Source organism: Sinohyriopsis cumingii, chromosome 15 (genome assembly GCF_028554795.1).
Source record: "Sinohyriopsis cumingii isolate HCF-2022 chromosome 15, ASM2855479v2, whole genome shotgun sequence".
Lineage (NCBI taxonomy): Eukaryota > Metazoa > Mollusca > Bivalvia > Unionida > Unionidae > Sinohyriopsis > Sinohyriopsis cumingii.
In genome coordinates this window covers 105,093,733-105,115,533 of record NC_142975.1, presented here as the reverse complement: position 1 = coordinate 105,115,533, position 21,801 = coordinate 105,093,733, and the positions used below count along the sequence as shown (strand labels likewise).

Genomic DNA, 21,801 nt, shown 5'->3' with positions numbered 1-21,801 from the left:
GTTTGGCACCAAAAATAACCTTTCTAACATTCCTACAAAAACCAAAGATGTGAGACAGTGGAATTACACATGAGAATCTTCTCTGTGGATCTACCAACATTAATTGACGCGACCTAAATCCTAAATTATAATTCGGATTGGGAAAATATAAATCTTCAACATCAGCAGGAGCAGGAGGACCAGCGCGGTCAACTGGCCTTCTCAAAATGCTAAGTCTACCATCTGGTCTATCGTAATTATCCTTAGCAAACATCATAGATGGACCAGCCGATCTTGTGTAATCATCTGAGTATCGTGCTAATCCGACAATTGTTGTAGCAATGTCAACATTATCCTGAATCGTTTCAATTTCTTTCCCATCAATACTGTATGAGGCACTTCTGAATAGTGCCATGATACCGTTATTAACAAACCCAACTTGGATATTAGCGTCGTATGGTGTATCATCGGGAACATTTGTTACAATTTGCCCCGTGACTTCAAGAAATGCTTCAGCGGGCAAGAAATATCTACTTGTGTCCTGAACTTGTAATTCAATTCGCCCTCGCTGATTGGGATTTCTTGCCTCGTAAGAATAATACTGATAATCGCGCACGGATTCATCCTTAAGTGTTGGTGCTTCCATATCGAACGCGGGATCAGATACGCGTTTAAACATTTTATATAAAATTATTGTCTTCTAAAACGAAATCCACTTCCTGATATCAGGCTCGTATTTATTTGTTCGGGTATTTGGGTTACAAGCTCTGCAAGTTTTTGATTGGCGGCCTGATTTATTACTTTACTGATCCCCGCTGGCATAAGCGTAGTACTCGGTAGTTTCACCGGCGGTGATAATTTAATAGTTTTTGGTCTGCGAATTAATCGTGTCAATCTGTCTTTGATTGTTTGAAATGCCTTTGTGGCGAGATCACCAACACCGCCAAGGGCTTTATCTTTGACAACATCAATAGCTTTCATCGACAATTGTTTTGCAATTGGAATCGCTTTAGGGGCTATTCTTGAAAACAAACCAGTAATTGTATCACCGAAGCCATCCCCATAAGTTACTTTGTAGATAGGTAATCGCGAGTTCACTACGCGGATTGGTAACACGCTAGCGTGTCCGGGTTGAGAATTATGCACAATCATTTTATTTAATTATTGTTTATCTAACTGAATTTACTAATCACTGTAGTAGCCATCCGCGAGTTCATCAATAAGTCCCCGGTAAACGCCAATATCCATAATACCACGCTGAAATAGTCTTTGACAGATATCTGCGGCTTCATTTATAATTTCCCGAGAGTTGTTTCCAGCACGTCTTCCTCCGATGAGAACTTCTAACCGGGACACATCATTAATGATATTATCAGGACAAATGTGATTGTTATATCCACTACCAGTGTAACCTTCTTCTTCTTCTTCTTCCTTCCTTTGTTCTTTTCTTTTCTCTATTTCTTTTAACACGTCAGTAAATGCACTAAACAGGTAACTTTCCTCCTTTTCTATCCTTTCTAGCTCAGATATGGTCTTCAAGTCTTGTGTCCTCGCACTTAATATCTCTCTTCTCTTTTTTAAATCCTTCATTCTTTTTCTTATATCATCTTTTATTTCTTCTAGTTTGCTTTCCGTCGCTCCCATCGGAGAAGGGGAAGTGTAAGGAGGAGTAGGAGGCTGGGTAATTCTATATTCCTCCTGTTTCCAAGGAGAGCGAGGGCGTGAATGGGTAGGTCTACGTGGAAGTTGTTTTATTAACTCACTTTCGATCTCAGCTGGATCAGACGATGTAAATATCGGATCTGTTTCAATAGCTGATATTTTCTCCTTCCACTCCTTTGCCTTTTTTTTCATTTCCCTGTCTTCCTTTTTTTTCTTCTTCTCCTCCTCCCTTTCCATTTTTAATTTCTCCCTCATTTCACTCACTCTTTTTTTTTCCTCCTCCCTTTCCTGCTTTTTTATTTCTTTTTCCAGAATTTTTCTCTTCTTTTCTTTCTCCTTTTCCAGAATTTTTCTCTCCTTTTCTTCCTCCTCTTCCAGAATTTCCTTTTCGATTTCCTGTTCTGTTTGTGCTGCGGCGGCCTCTGATTTAGCTATTCTTTTCGGCACTCTTTTTTTATGCCGTTTTGTCTGTCGCATTTGGATATCAAATCGATCCGATCCTGACATATACTCTCGATAAAATGGATCACTAGTATTTAACCTTTCAACGTTACGTTTTATTTTATAAATCCCATCGAGAAATTGTTGTTTAGATACCTTTTGATTAGGATCTTTCATAATCCTTTCTCGAGAGTGATAAGCCGCAGTAGCATTAGTGCCAAAAGTAATTATTTCATCTCTGGTCGTGACTGGAAATTTTTTAATTTCATCCACAAACCATTCAGCGAGATCTGTTTTATAATTAAATCCCTTAATGGGTTTTGGTTGAGCCTGCTTAAGTCCTTCTATCGCTTGAAGAAGACTTTGCTGCGGTGCATCAGGATCAGACTTTCCTACGATAGCTGTTGTAACCGCCTTGGTAGCTGCTGTCACAGGTTTGAATAATTCCTCCGCGGATTCTGCAAAGCCCTCTCGGGTTTGCTGTCGTTGTTGTAATTTTTCTCTGACGGAGTCGCGGACAGGAAGAAATTTTTTAATTGTTTCAAGACGTTCTCGAGCTAATCTAGTCGTAAGTGCTTCTCCAATATTTGCCATTATTTATTTGCCAATGATTTAATTTCTGGCACGGATTTGTTACAATAAATTTGTGTGATCCGCATTTTTTTTCAAGGACGAATTCCCCCCCCAGCCAAATAAATGAGCAGCAGAGGGACTGTGGACTCCAACACGGAATTTTTCATTACCGTATAAATTTTCAATCAAGCAAAAACAATTATAGTTTATAAAATAACCCCGTAATTCAGCAAATAGACATCTCTATTGTTTATTTACTAAAAATAAGGGTTATTTTATCACAATAAGGGTTTATTTTATTTTATTATTTTTATAAGTGTTATTTTTACAAAATAGGTTGGTCTGTCCAGTCCCTCTGCTGCTGCTACAGTTAATATGGAGTTTGTTCTGATTTCGGTTAGAAGTTTGCTAACAACTGTCTTACGTAAATTTAAAAGCCGAATATCAACCTCTTTATATTATCTTAGTATGTCTGCAAAAACAGTAATAACTACTAAACTAAATAATGTGTGTGCTACACGGTTTTTCTTATAATAGTTCATATGGTCCGAATCAGCCCGTAATTTGGGCCGAATAAGCCAGCATTCCAAGAAATATATGTGAATCTTTTCGACAACTTGAAATTTGGTTCCAGTAACTTCCAGTACTTTAACACCAACCATTTTTGTATATAAAAAAGAATGTTTGAGTTTTAGCGATTTCCGAATTAGGAAAAAATATTTTGAATTTCCCTCTTTTCGAGATATCACATTTGGGATGCTTCTCCTGCAAACGTTAAAGTGTCGTGACCGCTATGATACACGGTTAAATATAGTAAACGTACAGATTAGTTGAAAAATATTATACGAAATACAACTGACTAAAAGATCATGAAAGAAATTGAACTTTATTTTGATTTTAATTTTGATCGTTCTTATTGATATGTATTCGTTGCTTATATACATAATGCCAAATAAGCGCATTCACTCCGAAGTAGACCGATTGCATGTGTGTGGTAGACACGAAGCAACGGATAAACGTTTCGCAAAATTGGCCCTTAAGAATCAGTAAGGTTACATAAATGGTAATGGATGAAAGGTGTGGAGTGTCTTCTTTACAGTGGTGTACGTATTGAGTGACTGCATGCACACATAGTATCGGAAAATTAGATCGGAGTCATCGAGGGGTCAGATTGTCACCGGCGAGAGTTAGTTATTCTGTGTTAATTGGTGAGTGTAAACATAATTAGTTTATCCATGAATCAAGTGCCTGTGCTTTAAGTACCGGAGAAAATTTGTCACAGTTCTTTCACTTTAATTCATTATTTCATGAAACGTATCCGAATTGTAGGCAACTATTCACATTGATAAAAAAATATATATTTATTTATTATGTGATTAATGTGCTCTGATTTTATGGACACAGATGAGACCAGTCAATACTTTAAGAGATATTTTTGTTTATTTTAAAACTAAAGAGTTAATGAACCTGCCAAATGGAAATTTAGATTGCGCGTGTAAGCACATATTGATAAGTATTCACTTTCTATGGCTTGAAGTATAATGCAGTAACCAACGAAATAATTATTGGTCAGTGTCAGTTAGCACTGTTCATCTCATTTTAGTACCGAGAGAAATAAAGCAAGATCCTCTCATTTACGCTTTATTAAATTACCCTCTTTCTGATGAGACAAGGATACTTATTCCTTCCATTGGTTGACTATAATGTTTTGTTTACTATTGGGTAAAATTTAAAACAAAAAAATCCATAAACTCCTCTATTGAAATGTTGTTCACCTTTCAGTTACTGCCACTTATGAAGCTGCATCGCTGTGTTTGGCTCCCAAGTCACATGGTTCTGGCAATCAGAACACACTGTTGCTTTCCCCGTGTTCAGATTGGTTCTGGAAAAGGACAGGCCCTGTCGTTACTCTGTTTACATCTAGGTCAGCAGTAGTCAGTTCCTGCTCACACTAAAAGGTTGGTATTCCCTCAAAAGTTAGCACATATTTAAGGTAAGACAGTGGTAAGTTAAGACAGATTTTAATCCACTGGGTTTCCATTTGGATATTTTGTCCCTTATAGTTCAACAATGGAAGACGTGAACCCCGATTTAGTAAAACAAATTCAGTCAAGACTAAAGTCATCACAGTGACAGACTTCGCAGGAAAGTCGTCAGATATGTTATGTGGAGATGCTGCAGTATATCCCCCAGGGGTGTAAAACAGTGTTAAATAAAAAACCTTGGTGTCAGAACTGGGGGTCAAATAAAATATGTGGAGGTCAAATATGTGCTGACAAATTTTCTTCTGACTCGTACTTTGTCAGCTTGAAATATGATATTGCAACTTCCACAACATACTCTCTCTCTCTCTCTCTCTCTCTCAACATACAAATAAACCAACATGCACAATTAACAAACAGAAGCATTGTCCTTTCAAAGAATAATTTTATTAGTTCATTTTTCTTTTAAGGTCTTACTTTTAACAGTCTCCTTATAACCTTTTTGAAGCAATATTATAGACCAACATATTACATACAAGCCAATACAAAAAGCCTAATAAATCTTTTTAACCGAATAGCAGTCAATTTACTGCCTGTCATAAAATGTTTACTCTCATCGGTTTCATTGTACTTCGGCCTAGAACAAATTTATCCAGCAATCAAGGAGGCTAATGATTCATCTTGTTTCTAATAAGTTACACTTGAACTTTAATATCTTTCTTTTATTGCAGCAAAGGTAAAAACCAACAAAATCTGCAATGACCCCCAGACATTGTAATCCAAATAAATGCATTTGTCTCTGCAAGTTTACTGGTTTCTTTGTTGTGAAAGAATTTCTTGGGTTATAATGTGTCCTCCAGATATCTTGCGGCGAACAAGGGCAGATTTGTTAAAATTCTTACACTCTGTCACGAAAGGATTATTCACTTTTGCAGTCTTTGCAATCACATGATCGTAAGTCATACCAGTAATCCTAATGGATGTGCCGTATTCCAGTCAAGGGAATTATTTTCTCCATTTTCATTTAAGTTAGATCCAGTTACTCTTGTGTTCTGCTTCTTTCACTTTCTTTGCTAATGATTCTTAATGCACACAGTTTTAATCTGGAGATCACTTTCATGTGCAACAAGCACTGAGGTGAACCATTTAGATGACATCTTGCTGAGTTCAATGGAAATCATGTGAGAGCTCGCGAGGTATGGGGAAGCTACTCCATCATAACATTGCCTATGTTAGTCTGGTTCCTTATTTTGTATGTTCCCTGCGTTGCACCCTGCTATACAAATAGAGGAGCATGATTCAGGGAGCAAACAAAGTGGGGAACCAGTCAATGCCTATATTCGAAGTATACACAATGCCATCTCTCGTCCATTACATTGGATATTAAATAAATCCTGATAGCATTAGATCCTGATAGCATTTATGTGAATCCTTTGCATCAAAAAAACGCACGGCAACAAAATGTGTGTGTCAATTTTTTCCAGTGTGCATTAACTTTTTCCAGTGTGCATCCTGATGCACAAATGTGCATAAAGGGAAACACTTTGCTGTCTCCGTGTACCGTCATGCAAACTTTGTACCAATTCATGTGCTTGGAGAACAGTGAAACGCAAGAACCTCACAAATTCGGTGAAAGTCCCACATATGAAAATGTGCTCAGCGAATTATAACATTTTTATTTAACCATTCTTGAATGTTGCAACATGTTTTTGGATAGCAAATTTTCCACATCTGAGTTCTTTAAGCACGACATGAAAGGTTGTGGACTTAATTTGATTAGCACAACGTGCCCAGGAATAACCATTATGGCATAGTTTGAAATCATTCATGAAGACAGCTGTACAAATGCGAGCTTATGATACAGACTACCTAGTAAACCCAAAATGTCTGCTTCCTGGCATGGTACATTATTTGTTTGGCAAATACTTGCTGATGATGCTGATGGAGACAATAATTTTTTAAGTCATGAAGTATATTTGATTATTGGAGATGGAGAAGTGTTAATGGAGATACTAGTGAGTGATTTTGAGCCCGAAAATGGTGTTAAATATGAGTCAGATGTACATGCTGGATGGACGAAAATAGATGGCATGACAGTTAGTCTTCCTTTCATGGTATTTCAAAATTAAATGTACAGATGGCACAGTACTGAGCCTGATTAAAATACAGACAATTTAAAAGTGTAATGCAATTTTTTTTAATTAATCAATTTCGCCTTGTGTATCATATGCTACAAAACCATATACCACCATGTTGGCCAATTCTCTTTGTTTGGTAATTCTGCGCAACAATACATCATTTCTGTAAACACTAAATCACATGTTCTTTTGGGTCAAAAATCCATTTTTTATCAGGAAAGAATGATTGTACTTTAATTAAGAAAAGTGATATTCATAAAGTGTACTGAAATGTCCCACATTTTAACTCGAAATGCATAGGAAAATGTGTTTTCTAAATGTCAACTTGAAGACCCACTCTGTGACCTTCTTGAACCTGTAACTAAAGCTGTACCGATGTAACTTTTTGCTGATTATGCGGGTACTGCGTATAGCCGATTATTAAAATTGCCGATACCGATTATGAGACTGATTATTTCAAGAAACCGCCTGTTCTACAGTTAGTGAAAGCACTAGCATTTGATTGACAGGTAAAACCATGCCCTATTTTTGTTATAACTAACAATGCCTAAAATGGGTGCTGATTTATGTTAACAGTTCAAATGTGGTCTCAAGCTACCATGCATGTGATAACTATTTCCCACATTTAATATCCCACCTTATTTCTTATTGTTAACTCATATATGCAAATAAAACTTTTCTAAATAACATATTTATTCTGAATTAGTTTTTTTGGGGCACATATGCTCTGTGATATGTTTCTACATTCCTTCTTTTAATTTAATGACGGTAATCAATGCTTATATATTCGGTACAGTAATGGCAGGTCAATTTGGCTTGTGTAAGTTTCATTGGTGGAATTTGCTTGTCAAGAAAAGATCTACAGCATTCACTGGCCATTCCTGAGATTTAGGAAGCAGTTCACTAACGAGCAAAGCATGTAAAGCGTGGCAAAAACAAATTTCTGAACTCCTGGTTCATGGATATGTACTTTGTGAAGCTAGCCATAAAGGGGGGGAGGGGTGCATTTAATTCCAGAATGCATAAAATCGATGGTTGCATTATACGTCACTTATCTTACATTGCAAAGTACGATTGTAGGGTTTTAGTATTAAAATGTCATTATCTAAATAAAGTTTCTTGCAAAACTATTATTTGGAAAATAATAAACATGCTATGGATTTGCTTAATACCTGATGTTTCTATTAAAAAAAAAAGAGACTGTAGGAAAGTAGATATTTTACATTTGATAATGCATTTATTTCAGGTGACAACAGTTGACCTATGCACTAAATGTGCAATACAAAGACCATGGAAGTAGTGCAAAAACAGTCCTATAATGATTTAATATTATGGCTGTATTGCTTGTTGTCAATAAAGTATTAAATATCCCATCATTTTCAATTTTCATTGACTATTACAAAACTGTAAAATAATATACATAATATTGATTTGCTTAATACCTGATGTTTCTATTAAAAAAAAAAGAGACTGTAGGAAAGTAGATATTTTACATTTGATAATGCATTTATTTCAGGTGACAACAGTTAGACCTATGCACTAACGGTGATGCACAATGCAAAGACCATGGAAGTAGTGCAAAGTAGTCATGTAATGATTTATTTTGTAATATTATGGCTGTATTGCTTGTTGTCAATAAAGTAATAACTATCCCATCTTTTTCAATTTTCATTGCCTATTACATTAATAGTCTTGGAAAAATATTCACTACTTATTCTGGTGATGTTTTTTGAAAATTGACAACAAAATATTGAGATTGGCGATTTTTTTGTCGACATTTTAAAAGCCTGAGGGCCATCCCTATAGTGTGTATGCTGAAGTTCAACGGCCACACAAGGCCTTTGTGGCTGGTTGGCTGCTGTGATTGGGATGAGTGCGTACATGGTATTAATAATTTGTTGTGAGCAGACAATCAGCGGTAGTTTAAGGCAAGCGTGTTCAGAAGTATTTACGTTTAAGAATATAATGTCTTTCAGTTAACCCCCAAATCAGATGTTTATTCCTTATTTCCACTATTTAATTCTGATTTTAAACTAAAGCCATGTCAAGATGAATGTTATGATTAAATGTATATTTTGGAAATTTGTTTACATCGGCACTGAATATTTCTTCCGATACCAATTATACCGATTGTTCCAATAATCGGTCTGATTATGAGTATGGCCTATTAATCGTTACACTTTTACCTGTAACCCAGAGAATCCTATTTACTATGTATCTTTTAGAATCATACAGATAAATACATTATATAAAATATTGAAATGTATACCTTAAAAAAATTCTGCATCTTAATCCAAGTTTCCAATTTTGCAGGAGGTTGTTCCACACATACAAAATTGTCTGCTACCCAACATATCAACTTGCCGCTCAAGCGGCATTCACAAGAAATTCCCCAGCATATAGTCTGTTTCTAAATTCTTCTGTGATTTTTTTCTCCATAACCATGACCCTGTAAACACATTACATCCTATTCATTGTGTTTCTCCATAACCATGATGCTGTAAACACATTACATCCTATTCATTGTGTTTCTCCATAACCATGACGCTGTAAACACATTACATCCTATTCATTGTGGTTCTCTTCCACATAATAGCATAATAGTTTGTTTTTATAAAACATTGAACTTTACTAATTTTTTTACAAGATTGGTAAGCTTAATATCTCCTGCCATTTATTGGCATCGTCAGGGGTCTCAGAAATGCTTAATGATGAATATTTGGATGCCAGTTTTTTTATCTGGGATGCAGAAAATCACTGAGGCATGAGTCCTCTGCACGCATGTAATAGGTGTGCTGCAAAATTTGAAGACATGCCAGTCTTGCTTCAGCCACCTGCTTTGTGGGAAAATGAGTTGATCAGTTAGCTTTGCTGACATTTACAATGACAGAATTCATTTGCTGAAAGACTCCTTAATGTACATGTTGCCATTATAAGAGTACATCAAATAAACATGATGCAGTAGCTGGATGGCAAGTTCAAAGGCTTTGATGGCGGCCAGGTGGGAAAATGTACTGATATTTACAGTGATTCAATTCAGAAGCAGAAAGACCCAGAGATGTACATATGGTCATTTATAAGAGTACATCTAATAAACAACTTTACCTTTCATTAATGTGTTCATTTCCGAATGTAGCGGAATAAGCAGTGCATGTGACCTCGGAATCAAGACATGTTGAGACTTAGACAAAATGCCATTTGCAAATTTGGATAAGTATTTTGGGGTTAAATGGCAAGCTGATGAAGATTGTAATGAGATTCAGAAGAGTGCTAAAGTTGCTAGAATTGATAGTTTGGATGGGACAGTAGCAAAGTGTAAGAAAGTGTGTGATGCCTGGCTTAGTGTTTGGAATAAGTCCTTACTTGGATTGACAAAATTCCATCTCACTCTAATGGACAAACAAGGGCTATGTCGGTGATATAAAGAATGTAGAAATGAAACTCAATGGCAACCAATAGTTCTTCTAATTTTCATAGATTTTTGGGAGAGGACTGCAACTTTTGTTGGTGGGACTCCTAAATTTCCCAAAATGTGAGTCTTGGACTCCTAGTTTTAAAATCCTAGCGAGACCTAACAATTTGTTATGTTGAATTTTGTAAAACTAGCTTTAAACCTGACCTATTTACTCAACTGAACTGCTGACAGAAACAATCCAAAGTAATGTATTTCATTTCTATAGCCCGATGGATGAACATTACATCTTTTCAAACCTTATCGCGAGTCATGAAAATATGGGGGTGTGTCCACTGTGTCCAAAATTAATATTCTTTTGAACGGAATATTTTGGTGACAATTGCCGCTTTTCAAATGGTAAGCATTGCAGTATTTTATTTTCATCAATTGGTCGAATTTGATTTGCGTTTTGCTTCAGTATTGGGGACAAAACCTTAAGTGCACAGAAATGCATGACAGCATTGTACAGTGTATGTTGTAATATAAATGGAACACATTTTCCTTCCTAAAAAAAAAACAATAACATAATTTAGGTACATGCATTTGATATGAAAATCCAAGAGGATAATGGAATATATTTAACAGGGGTCAAGCTAGACTTGAATTTTAGGGATAATTGCCAGCCCCTAGTTTGCCTTTCATTGCCGATCTTATCAGCCAATTGGCAAGTAATTCTCTGAGAGATTTATTTTTTACAGACTTCACGTGTGAATCAACTTGATGTCTGCGATATGTTGTTGTTGTAAATTTTTTATCTTTATACACAACATCATAAAGATGGCACACTTGTTCAGTTGTATTCACTCAATATTCTCCTGGTTTTGATGATTTTTTTTGTTGAGCCTAATGTCAAGTTAAGTTCTCAAACCACAATAATTATATTCTGGAAGATTTTTCTCACCAGGATACTTTGTCCATGGAGTTCCTGGCAATTCCCTGAGTGCTGCAGCAATATCACCACAATGTTTTGCTTGCAAAATGACACAGATTTATATTTTTTGATACCACATTTCATGCACATGCCTGTAAACACACATCAGTGATTCTTTGTCATTATTGTTGTTAATTTGCTGGGATCAGGGAAACCTTTGCATCAAACACAATATAAATTCATGTACTTGATATATCTGTACTAATATCAATGTCACTGATTTTTCTGCAACACAAGAGCAAGAACTGGTCAAGCACCATCTGGCATTGCCAAACTCTATTCAAGGAATTATCATAGGACCATCTGGGTCTGGTAAAACTCAGTTATTTACTTAACCTGATAATGAGATGGCTCAAGTGGGACAAACTTTATTTAGTTGTTCCATCTGTAGATGATCAGCGATGCTATAGTGTTCTTAAGGAACTGAATGAAAATGCAAAGTTGCTGGAAGAGGATGATGATGTTGTTAGTGTTATCACTGGCATCAATGATTCTCTGTCTGTCAATGATCTTGATGGTAGTTTTAACAATCTAAAGTCCAAGTCACATGGGTTATGTATGCACGTTGATTCATTTTAAATTAAATATAAATTGTTCTTTTAAAATTTAGCACCAATTTTCTTTACCCAAAGTCTATTCAATCCTGATTATTGAATGCTCTGCACCTTTACTGTCACCAAGAAACTTCCAGACAAAAATTGTCTATTGCTATGGACTTTTACAGTGGTGGCCATGTACTAAACCTGAGTCAAAATAAGAGTGCGTCAAGCTGAATTGTCACAATCGAGGGTAGTACGAATTAGTTTATCAACATGTGTAAATTTCATTGTGACATCACAGTGCACGACATTCAATCTGGATTATACTGGATCACACCTTTAGGTTTATTTAGTCCAAATATGTCTATGTACTTTAACATTGATTTTGCCATATGCAGCTGTCGGGGTGTTTAAATAATGACCTTCCAAGGGAATATGGATGTATGAGAATCCAAAAGAAGTGAATACTTGCCACATAAATATAATTAGAATCAAATTTTAGAAACTGACACCCATTGCTGAAATAATCGGTGTTGAATGCATATATGACCCATGTGACTTGTACTGTAGTAATGTACAATGGTGTCATGCTCAAGAAACAGACAAATCCAGCCAGAAATATTTTCAAGAGGCAGACGCAAAAATACCGACGTGATCAATGTCACACAACAATGCAATCAGATTCCTAAAGTCATCAGAGATAACTGCAATCTTTTGTATGTCTTCAATGGTGTTGACACACACACACTGCAAAATATTCATCAGTCTTGGTGTTCCGGTGGTATGGATGTTGTTAGATTAAAAAACTTCTTTCCCCATGTGCAGAGGGAGCCACATGGGTTTATTACAATCAATCTACATCATATCCTCAGTCACAATATCACATTGGCCTCAATAACATTTTGTTGAGAGACCTGTCTCTGGCAGCTATTTTATTTGCTCCTGGTCCAGTATCCCTCTGTAACATTAGCGCAGACAAGGGTTGAAATTTTGTGGAGTTTTATTGTATCTTTCTCTGATTGGAGGGGCAACTTTCATAATACCTTGAGATGACCCACAGTCACATTAAAGGGTGGTTGCAATGAGCGACTGCCCAGGGTTGAAATTTTTGTGGAGTTTTGTTGTATCTTTCTCTGATTGGAGCAAAGTCTGCTAGCCCAGGGCACGTTTTTGTCTGGTGCAAGCTTGCAATGGTCCTGTTCAGGAGAATTCATTACTATATATAAAGTCTATTTCATCCCATCCGTGACAACAGTTAGACAGTCTTTGATTATTACAAATTTAATGTAAAGCTTCAATGTATAGTCTGACAAGGCCTTCCTGCTATTTGCACCATAGGCTACCATTGGCATGTGCCCATATTACAGATAGTCAGGAACTATTTTTTTTATTTGGAAACCCTTATGTCAGTTGAAGTCTGACCTTTAAATGCAGTTTTCAGCAATTTTACATTGAACACAAGAATATGTTTGATTTGTTTTAACATTTTGAATGAAACAGAAAAGAAACAAAATGTGAAGTAAAATTTATGAAATTGTATAGAGTAGTATATTTAACTATAAGATGATGCTATCTAGCTGTAGTAGCAACATCAATAAAGGTGTTCAAGCTGCGACAGGCAATACATTTAAAAAAAGGTTTGTCAGTGGGTTCAGAATTGTTTTCCATTTTGCCTCATTTCATTTTGATTTCTAAAGACAGTAGGTATATATCATAATTTCTGTAAATAACATTCACGGGTGTCTAGGATATGTACTGGCATTAAAGTAAATGACACAGTTTCAGGTGACTTAATATGGCATTTACTGGTGTCTGTAACATTTACAGGTTCTACACAGGAAGACAGCATGTGGCAAACAAGATCATCATTTCTAGCATGTGTCTGCTGGCTTTTGATGATTGAAACAACGGGTAAGCTTCATGACATTAATGATGATTGAAACAACGGGTAAGCTTTATGACATTAACGATGATTGAAATAACGGGTAAACTTTATGACATTAACAATGACTGAAACAACAGGTAAGCTTTATGACATTAACGATGATTGAAACAATGGCTAAGCTTTATGACATTAACGATGACTGAAACAACGGTTAAGATTTATGACATTAACGATGATTGAAACAACGGGTAAGCTTTATGACATTAATGATGATTGAAACAAAGGGTAAGCTTTATGACATTAACGATGATTGAAACAAAGGGTAAGCTTTATGACATTAACGATGACAACGGGTAAACTTTATGACATTAACGATGACTGAAACAATGGGTAAGCTTTATGACATTAACGATGACAACGGGTAAGCTTTATGACATTAACGATGACTGAAACAACGGGTAAGCTTTATGACATTAACGATGATTGAAACAACAGGTAAGCTTTATGACATTAACGATGACTGAAACAACGGGTAAGCTTTATGACAATAACGATGACAACGGGTAAGCTTTATGACATTAACGATGACTGAAACAATGGGTAAGCTTTATGACATTAACGATGATTGAAACAACGGGTAAGCTTTATGACATTAACGATGACTGAAACAACGGGTAAGCTTTATGACATTAACGATGACAACGGGTAAGCTTTATGACATTAACGATGACTGAAACAGAGGGTAAGCTTTATGACATTAACGATGATTGAAACAACGGGTTAGCTTTATGACATTAATGATGACAACGGGTAAGCTTTATGACATTAACGATGACTGAAACAGAGGTTAAGCTTTATTACATTAACGATGATTGAAACAACGGGTAAGCTTTATGACATTAACGATGACTGAAACAATGGGTAAGCTTTATGACATTAATGATGATTGAAACAACGGGTAAGCTTTATGACATTAACGATGATTGAAACAAAGGGTAAGCTTTATGACATTAACGATGACAACTGGTAAGCTTTATGACATTAATGATGATTGAAACAACGGGTAAGCTTTATGACATTAACGATGACAACGGGTAAGCTTTATGACATTAACGATGACTGAAAGAACGGGTAAGCTTTATGACATTAACGATGATTGAAACAACGGGTAAGCTTTATGACATTAACGATGACTGAAACAACGGGTAAGCTTTATGACATTAACGATGACAATGGGTAAGCTTTATGACATTAACAATGACTGAAACAGAGGGTAAGCTTTATGACATTAACGATGATTGAAACAACGGGTAAGCTTTATGACATTAACGATGACAACGGGTAAGCTTTTTGACATTAACGATGACTTAAAGAGAGGGTAAGCTTTATGACATTAACGATGACAATGGGTAAGCTTTATGTCATTAACGATGATTGAAAAATTGGGTAAGCTTTATGACATTAACGATGATTGAAACAATGGGTAAGCTTTATGACATTAACGATGACTGAAACAGAGGGTAAGCTTTATGACATTAACGATGATTGAAACAACGGGTAAGCTTTATGACATTAACGATGACAACGGGTAAGCTTTATGATATTAACGATGACTGAAACAGAGGGTAAGCTTTATTACATTAACGATGATTGAAACAACGGGTAAGCTTTATGACATTAACGATGACTGAAACAACGGGTAAGCTTTATGACATTAACGATGATTGAAACAACGGGTAAGCTTTCTTGACATTAATGATGATTGAAACAATGGGTAAGCTTTATGACATTAATGATGATTAAAACAACGGGTAAGCTTTATGACATTAACGATGATTGAAACAAAGGGTAAGCTTTATGACATTAATGATGACAACGGGTAAGCTTTATGACATTAACAATGATTGAAACAACGGGTAAGCTTTATGACATTAACGATGACTGAAACAACGGGTAAGCTTTATGACATTAACGATGATTGAAACAACGGGTAAGCTTTATGACATTAATGATGACAAACAACGGGTAAGCTTTATGACATTGACATTGTGAACACATTGAACAGCAACATAGTTCCAGTCATTTGCTTTTTTTACAAACTGACTTTTAGGGTGAATTTACTTTTCTTAACAGCCAAGAATAATAAAGTTCATGTTGTAGTTAAAATATAGTTCAACATGACCATGACACTAAAGATTTCTATATGAAGTCTTAAAATAAAGTGTTTATGACAGATTTGTTTAAAGAAACTCCCACTAACCTGAATTCACAAAACAATGTTGTTGTTGTTGTGAGGTTTAGCACCATTTTTCAGCACACGGTTGGCTATGCATGGTGTATAGTATTAATAGTGGAGGAAGAACTCTGTAAAACCCAGGGAAGAACCACCAACCCACAAGAAGCTACTTAGTTTTGATATCTTTATTATTTTGCAGAAAATTTATTCAAAACAGTTGGTTGAAAATAATAGAGCAATATTGGGGTTATTCAGGGCATCACAATCCACAGTTCATGGCTAATGCATTATTTGTTGGACACACATTATCTGTTTATTTTGAGAGTAATCGCCACTAAGAAATCAGAATCATAGAACCTAAGAAGCAGGGAGGGCGAATCCTACAACTTTTCAGGCAAAGGGAGGGCGAAATAAGCCCTTTATAAAATCGTGATGACGCTTTATGTAAACGCAATTGTCGCTGTCACTGCTGCCCTTTGTTGTCATTGTCCTCCCTGCTGCTTCCTGCGTCCTGTTTCGAAAACTAAGATCTTTATCGATGTATGAAAAATTATCCAAAAATCGTATCTAACCCGACTCTATACAGTGTTCGTGGATCATGTAAATTTATTGTTATAAATCCATGTGGTGTTGACTGAGCATGACTAAATAAATTTCTAAACTTATTGATATCCATATCACCACTGCACCAAGTCTGATGTATATTTCGTAACGTGTGTGTATCAACTCCGTTAAACACAGCAAGAATATTACAGTTATCCCTGATCACTTTAGGAATTTGGGTGTATCGCTGTGTTACATAAATCACATCAATGTTTTCGTGTCTGCCTCTGGAAAATATCCTGGCAGGATTTAATTGTTTATCCAGCATGACCTCATCATAAACAACTAAATTATTAATAAATCTATCAATATCATCAATACTTGGCGCTTCATTAATGTCAGTTATAAATTCAACAACATCATCACCGTTTTCATTTAATGATTTTGCACCTTCATTAAAATCTTTTAACACTTCGTAGCATCGTTGATCGTCTTCACTTGGTGAGCTACCAAATACAGCTTGTCCCACTTCGTCCACTTCATTATTAGATTAAGTAACAACTGTGTCTTACCACTCCCAGATGGTCCAATTATAATCATACGAACATAATTTGGTAGCGCTGCGTGATGCTTAACTGGTTCTTGTTTCCTTGCAGCAGAAAAGTCAGTGATCTCCATTAGAATAATATAATATAAATATGGATTTATATTGTGTGAAATGTAGAGCACGTACCCCAACAAGTGATCTAACAACCATTACAACAAAAAATAACAGATCTGTGGCTTCGGGTAAGTGTGAGCGATGCAGTATAAAAAAGTTCAAATTTATCTCCCTGACTCCATCAGGTGGTAAGTCAGTGCCAAAACCAAAGCCAGCGCCAAAACCAAAGTCAAGTAAAAAAAATACTGAGGAGGTGATATTGCCGCTAAGTTAGGAAAATTACCAGGGGCTCCGTGGGCTAAATATTCAGGAGAAAAACATCTCCCAGGATATAATTACTGTGGTTCTGGAACCCGACTTGATATCAGACTTGATGACCAAGATCGACCAAAACCCGGAGAAGAACCAATAAATGCCATCGATAAAGCATGTCATGTCCATAATGTAGCTTATAGAAGTAAAAATCGACAAGATAGGCATCTCGTGGATGTGAAATTAATTCACGCGCTATATTCCATCACTGATAAATCTTTCAAGGAGAGGTTAGCTAGTTGGTTAATAAAATCTACAATGAAATCTAAGCTTGTATTAGGCGCTGGTAATTAATTATAATGGAGTCGATTTATTATTCCCCAAGAGGATACTGGAGGGGTTAGCGCAGCAATTAGTAAACTTTCCAGTGCAGCAAAAGTCACACGTGATACTGCAGCAGATTGGTTATCCAAACAGGCAATATGGGAAATTTATCTACTGCATCCTAAGAAAATTAATTTTGCACATTTTACTGTTAGTGTGCCAAATGAAGTTCATCAAGCTGATATATTATTTCTACCACATGATACCGTTCATCGTCGAACATATAAATACGCGTTAACTGTAGTTGATGTTGCAAGTAAATACAAAGATGCAGAACCGTTAACGACTAAAACAGCATCTGAGGTTGCTTCTGCTTTTGAACGAATTTATCAACGAGGTGGTCTGCGATGGCCAAATCTATTACAAGTTGATCCTGGCAGAGAATTTCAGGGTGCAGTATCATCGCTGATGAAGCAGCATAATGTCACCATTTGACAAGGGCATACTGAGATTCATCGTGATGAGGCAATTATTGAATGATTTAATCGAACACTTGCTGAGTATTATTTGGATATCAGTACGTGAAGGAATTTATTCATGGACAAGAGATCTTGCGAATGGGTTGCAAGATTACCAAGTGTGATAACTGCATTAAATAATGAAATAACTCGAACAACCAACATAAAACCTATTAACACAAGTACCCAAAAAAATATACCCGTACAATGACGTGGTTTTTCAACACAACCAATACTGGGTGATGTCACTGTGAGATATTTATATGAACCAGGTGAACTTGAAGGTGGTGAAAAAAGAGCAACTGATCCTATATGGAGCATCACCACACGCAAGATATCTAACATAACTAGATCCACTGGTAGACCAGCAATCTACAGGCTGGATTAAGCTGCTCCTCAACGTGGATTCACACGTGAACAAATACTAGTAACCCCCGAAGACACACAATTACCGCCCAAATCACTTAATTAACATCTCTGCATCGATTACACTCAAGACAGGTCAGCATCACATTTTGTCGTGTATGACCACGACTATTATCTTTTCTATCTACGGTGAATTGTCTTGGATTATTACTCGAATACTGCCACAACATTATAAAATTACAGCTCGCACAGTGATTAATCTGTTGTTGTTTTAGTGTCAAGATAAATTCAACATCGAGATCAAAATCACGATTATTTTTTTTATCACTCTGTTTGTAACCGGTGAGTTTTTTTCTTATTATATCACTGTTGTTTTCATTATTAATTTCATCAGCCATTGACTCTTCCAAGACAATTCTTCGCAATTGAGATATTCTTCTGACTCTGGACACAGCTAAGTAAACGAAGTTTGACCATTCGATGCGATCATCAACGGTCCAAACAAGTATCAGAAATAGTCAGTCCTTGAGATGAATGAATTGTCGTTGTGTATCCTAGCGTCCACAGTGATTTATCAGCGCGCAGTGCATCTTCAACAACATTGACATCAACTGTGACAATATCATTTAATACTAAATTCTGTTTTCTTGACTGTCCTGGTATATCAACGTCAGTATTTTGTAGTCGTGTATCAGCTGGTCTGTAACACAATGGCACTGGCAACATTGGAAACTTTTCTCGTTGTAATAGAAATAACTGCTGTTGAAGTGTGTCTCTGACTATCTTTCTACTTGCCACTATCAAATCGTTTGGTCTCTACGTTTTCCAAAAGTTGCTCATTGAAGTCTTTGAAATTATTTTTCGCATAATTTCACATTGAATTTTATTCAGTTGTAGTCTGATTAATGTTTTAAATTCCTTCAACGTTGCATCAAGAGATCTATAATCATCAGACACTTCTTCAACGTAGTCAACAAAATCTTTTAACCACAAATGCAGAGATGGACCAACAAAAGGTGGTGGCTGACCGTGATCACTGCACATAACCACTGCAGTATTTTTTGTTAGCAGCCAATCAAGAAATGTTTTTAATGTTTCTAACGGCACTGCACACACTTCATCCCAAATAATAATCCTCGGAATATATTTCTCTCCCATTAGGTCAGGAGTCCACACACCACCACTGTATTTGAAAAAACTGATAAGTACAAGAATTAACTCCTCGTTGTTTCATCTCCCTGGCAAGACTGTGTGTTGGTGTTAATGCAATCATATCTGAATTTCGAAATAATTCAATCACTCGAGTTGTCTTACCAGAACCACCTGGTCCGTTAAAATAAACGGTTTTGTGTCTGGTGATTGGATGATTCACAGACGGTACATTTGACATTTCTGATAACTCTAATTTGCAATAATTATCCTTAATTTCAACATCAGTGGATTCACAATATCCATGTAGCATTTCCTTTTTTATTCTCCATGAACTCCATGATTCATCATTGCTTGTAAAACGAGCCAGTGATTCTGAATATCTTTTATCTATATAAAATGAATCCATTGCAACTCTAACTGCAGTGTCAGGAAATCTATTTATCATTGATAGCAAATTTATAGAAACATAAGCCAGCATCGAAGATCTTAAATGTGTATACTGAGGTGATTCTCCATTAATGTAACTAACAATTGTGCCCAACCATGCTCTGTCAGACAAGTAAGCGTCTTCCCGATTACAAAATATATTTCTCGCAGCGGCATCAGCAATTATAAAATTTAATTCAGCATCATCCATAATTAATCGTGAGTGATGTCGTTTATGATCATATACACCACCTTGAGTAAATTTACCGATTATTCTTCTACGAGATCTTTTGCTGTTTTTTCACTATTGCTGAGTTTAATTGTAAGAATATTAGGAGCATTATTGTTAATGACATCCATGGTCTGATGGGGACACTCTCGTGCATATTCCTCAATGACTTCATCGAGACTGATACATCCCCGTGTTGGTAACCAAACCGAAGTCTGCGGTCGATATGATATGATTGCTTCACTGACCGTCAACGGTACCAGTATTCAGCTGTCAAGCAAATATCACAACAACACTATTTATGCCCAACGTTTCTCTAGAAATGTCTGCCAAACCAAACATAACAAATTGGATGAAGTTTTTCAGCGAATTCAAACGATGTCACACGAGCAAATCCTGTCAAGTCAAAATTGGGTATAGGACCATTTATAGCAACTCGCATCATCGAGTTCGTGGGATGTCCAAATCTTTTAAAATACCCACTACACTCGCCCATCCCAAGAAAGCTTCCCGGATAACACGCAACCATGTCTACGGAAATGATATCCTTGTGGTCATATTTGGTATTCCACAAACCGCCATGTCCATACTCGACACAACTCAGTTGTATATCTTCGAGAAACTCACTTCGGGTTGGCTTCCATGAATTTCTTTCTCTGGCGGCATGAGCGGCAACATTCAGATCTGTAAAACAGTTAGTTAATAACTGCTCAGTGTTTTCTGAATATCTCTGTGCAAGTTTTTTCATTTCCTGTTGCAGAGATTCCGTCCAGTATAATTCACCATTAGATCTTACAAATTGATCATATCTTTGGAACTTTTAAACAACCACACCGACACAGGGTCATTTTTGCTTATCTGTTTAATAAAATCAAACATATTTTTACCAGAGTTCTCTGGCAGGTAATATTTTGCAACACGATCCCGTGGAAATATTGTGACTGCGTTAGTCCAAGCGTGAGCGTTATGATCAATGATATTTATTGGAACTCCGTTCCGATTATATTTCGATTTGTATAATGCTTTCTCTGTTATCGTTGTTACGGTTATGGGAAATCTTAGTGCTTTTTCTAGCTCTGCAACATCGTTTATTGATGCTCCTGTATCCTTGACTTTTTCAGCCCACGCTGCTATCTTGGAGCATCTTAGATCAGTTAGACCGTTTCCGCACATCGCATTTTTGCAATGTTTCATTACTCGCTCGGCTACACAATTTAGCCTTGACTTTGTCAAGGATGAAAATCTCATTGGGGCAAGTTTATTGATTTTTGTTTTTTTTATCGGATAGATTCCATAAATGACAGCTGTTACAGGATATGCTCGAGTGTAATATGGTTTATCAATCCCAGTCAACATTCCTGGTTTGGAATCTTTACTTAACAGAACGGTTTTTCCATTAGCAAGGACAGGGTCATTTTTATCATGGATAATCCATGTATCGGAATCTGCATGCACAATAAATTTTATTCTGAAAAAATATTTCTGATTATCAAAGTAATCGATAATCTTT

The 21,801-nt window shown here is 36.2% G+C and overlaps 2 protein-coding genes across 6 annotated transcripts in view; one reads left to right on the top strand and one right to left on the bottom strand.

Annotated features, from left to right (window-relative positions):
- Positions 1 to 21,801, bottom strand: part of LOC149782417 (adhesion molecule nephrin-like) — a 506,160-nt gene that overhangs the window by 202,839 nt on the left and 281,520 nt on the right. The gene's annotated exons all lie outside the window — the stretch shown is intronic.
- Positions 3,669 to 21,801, top strand: part of LOC149782419 (protein turtle homolog B-like) — a 143,426-nt gene continuing 125,293 nt past the window's right edge. The window contains exons 1-3 of one of the 3 annotated variants that reach the window (XM_089933805.1): positions 3,670 to 3,863; positions 4,438 to 4,613; positions 13,527 to 13,610. In XM_089933805.1, coding sequence (XP_089789931.1) covers positions 13,547 to 13,610 — 64 coding nt within the window. In that variant the 5' untranslated portion in view covers positions 3,670 to 3,863; positions 4,438 to 4,613; positions 13,527 to 13,546. Of the gene's footprint in view, positions 3,864 to 4,437; positions 4,614 to 13,526; positions 13,611 to 21,801 lie in introns of all 3 variants that reach the window. The other 2 variants (XM_089933807.1, XM_089933806.1) reach the window with 2 other exon arrangements.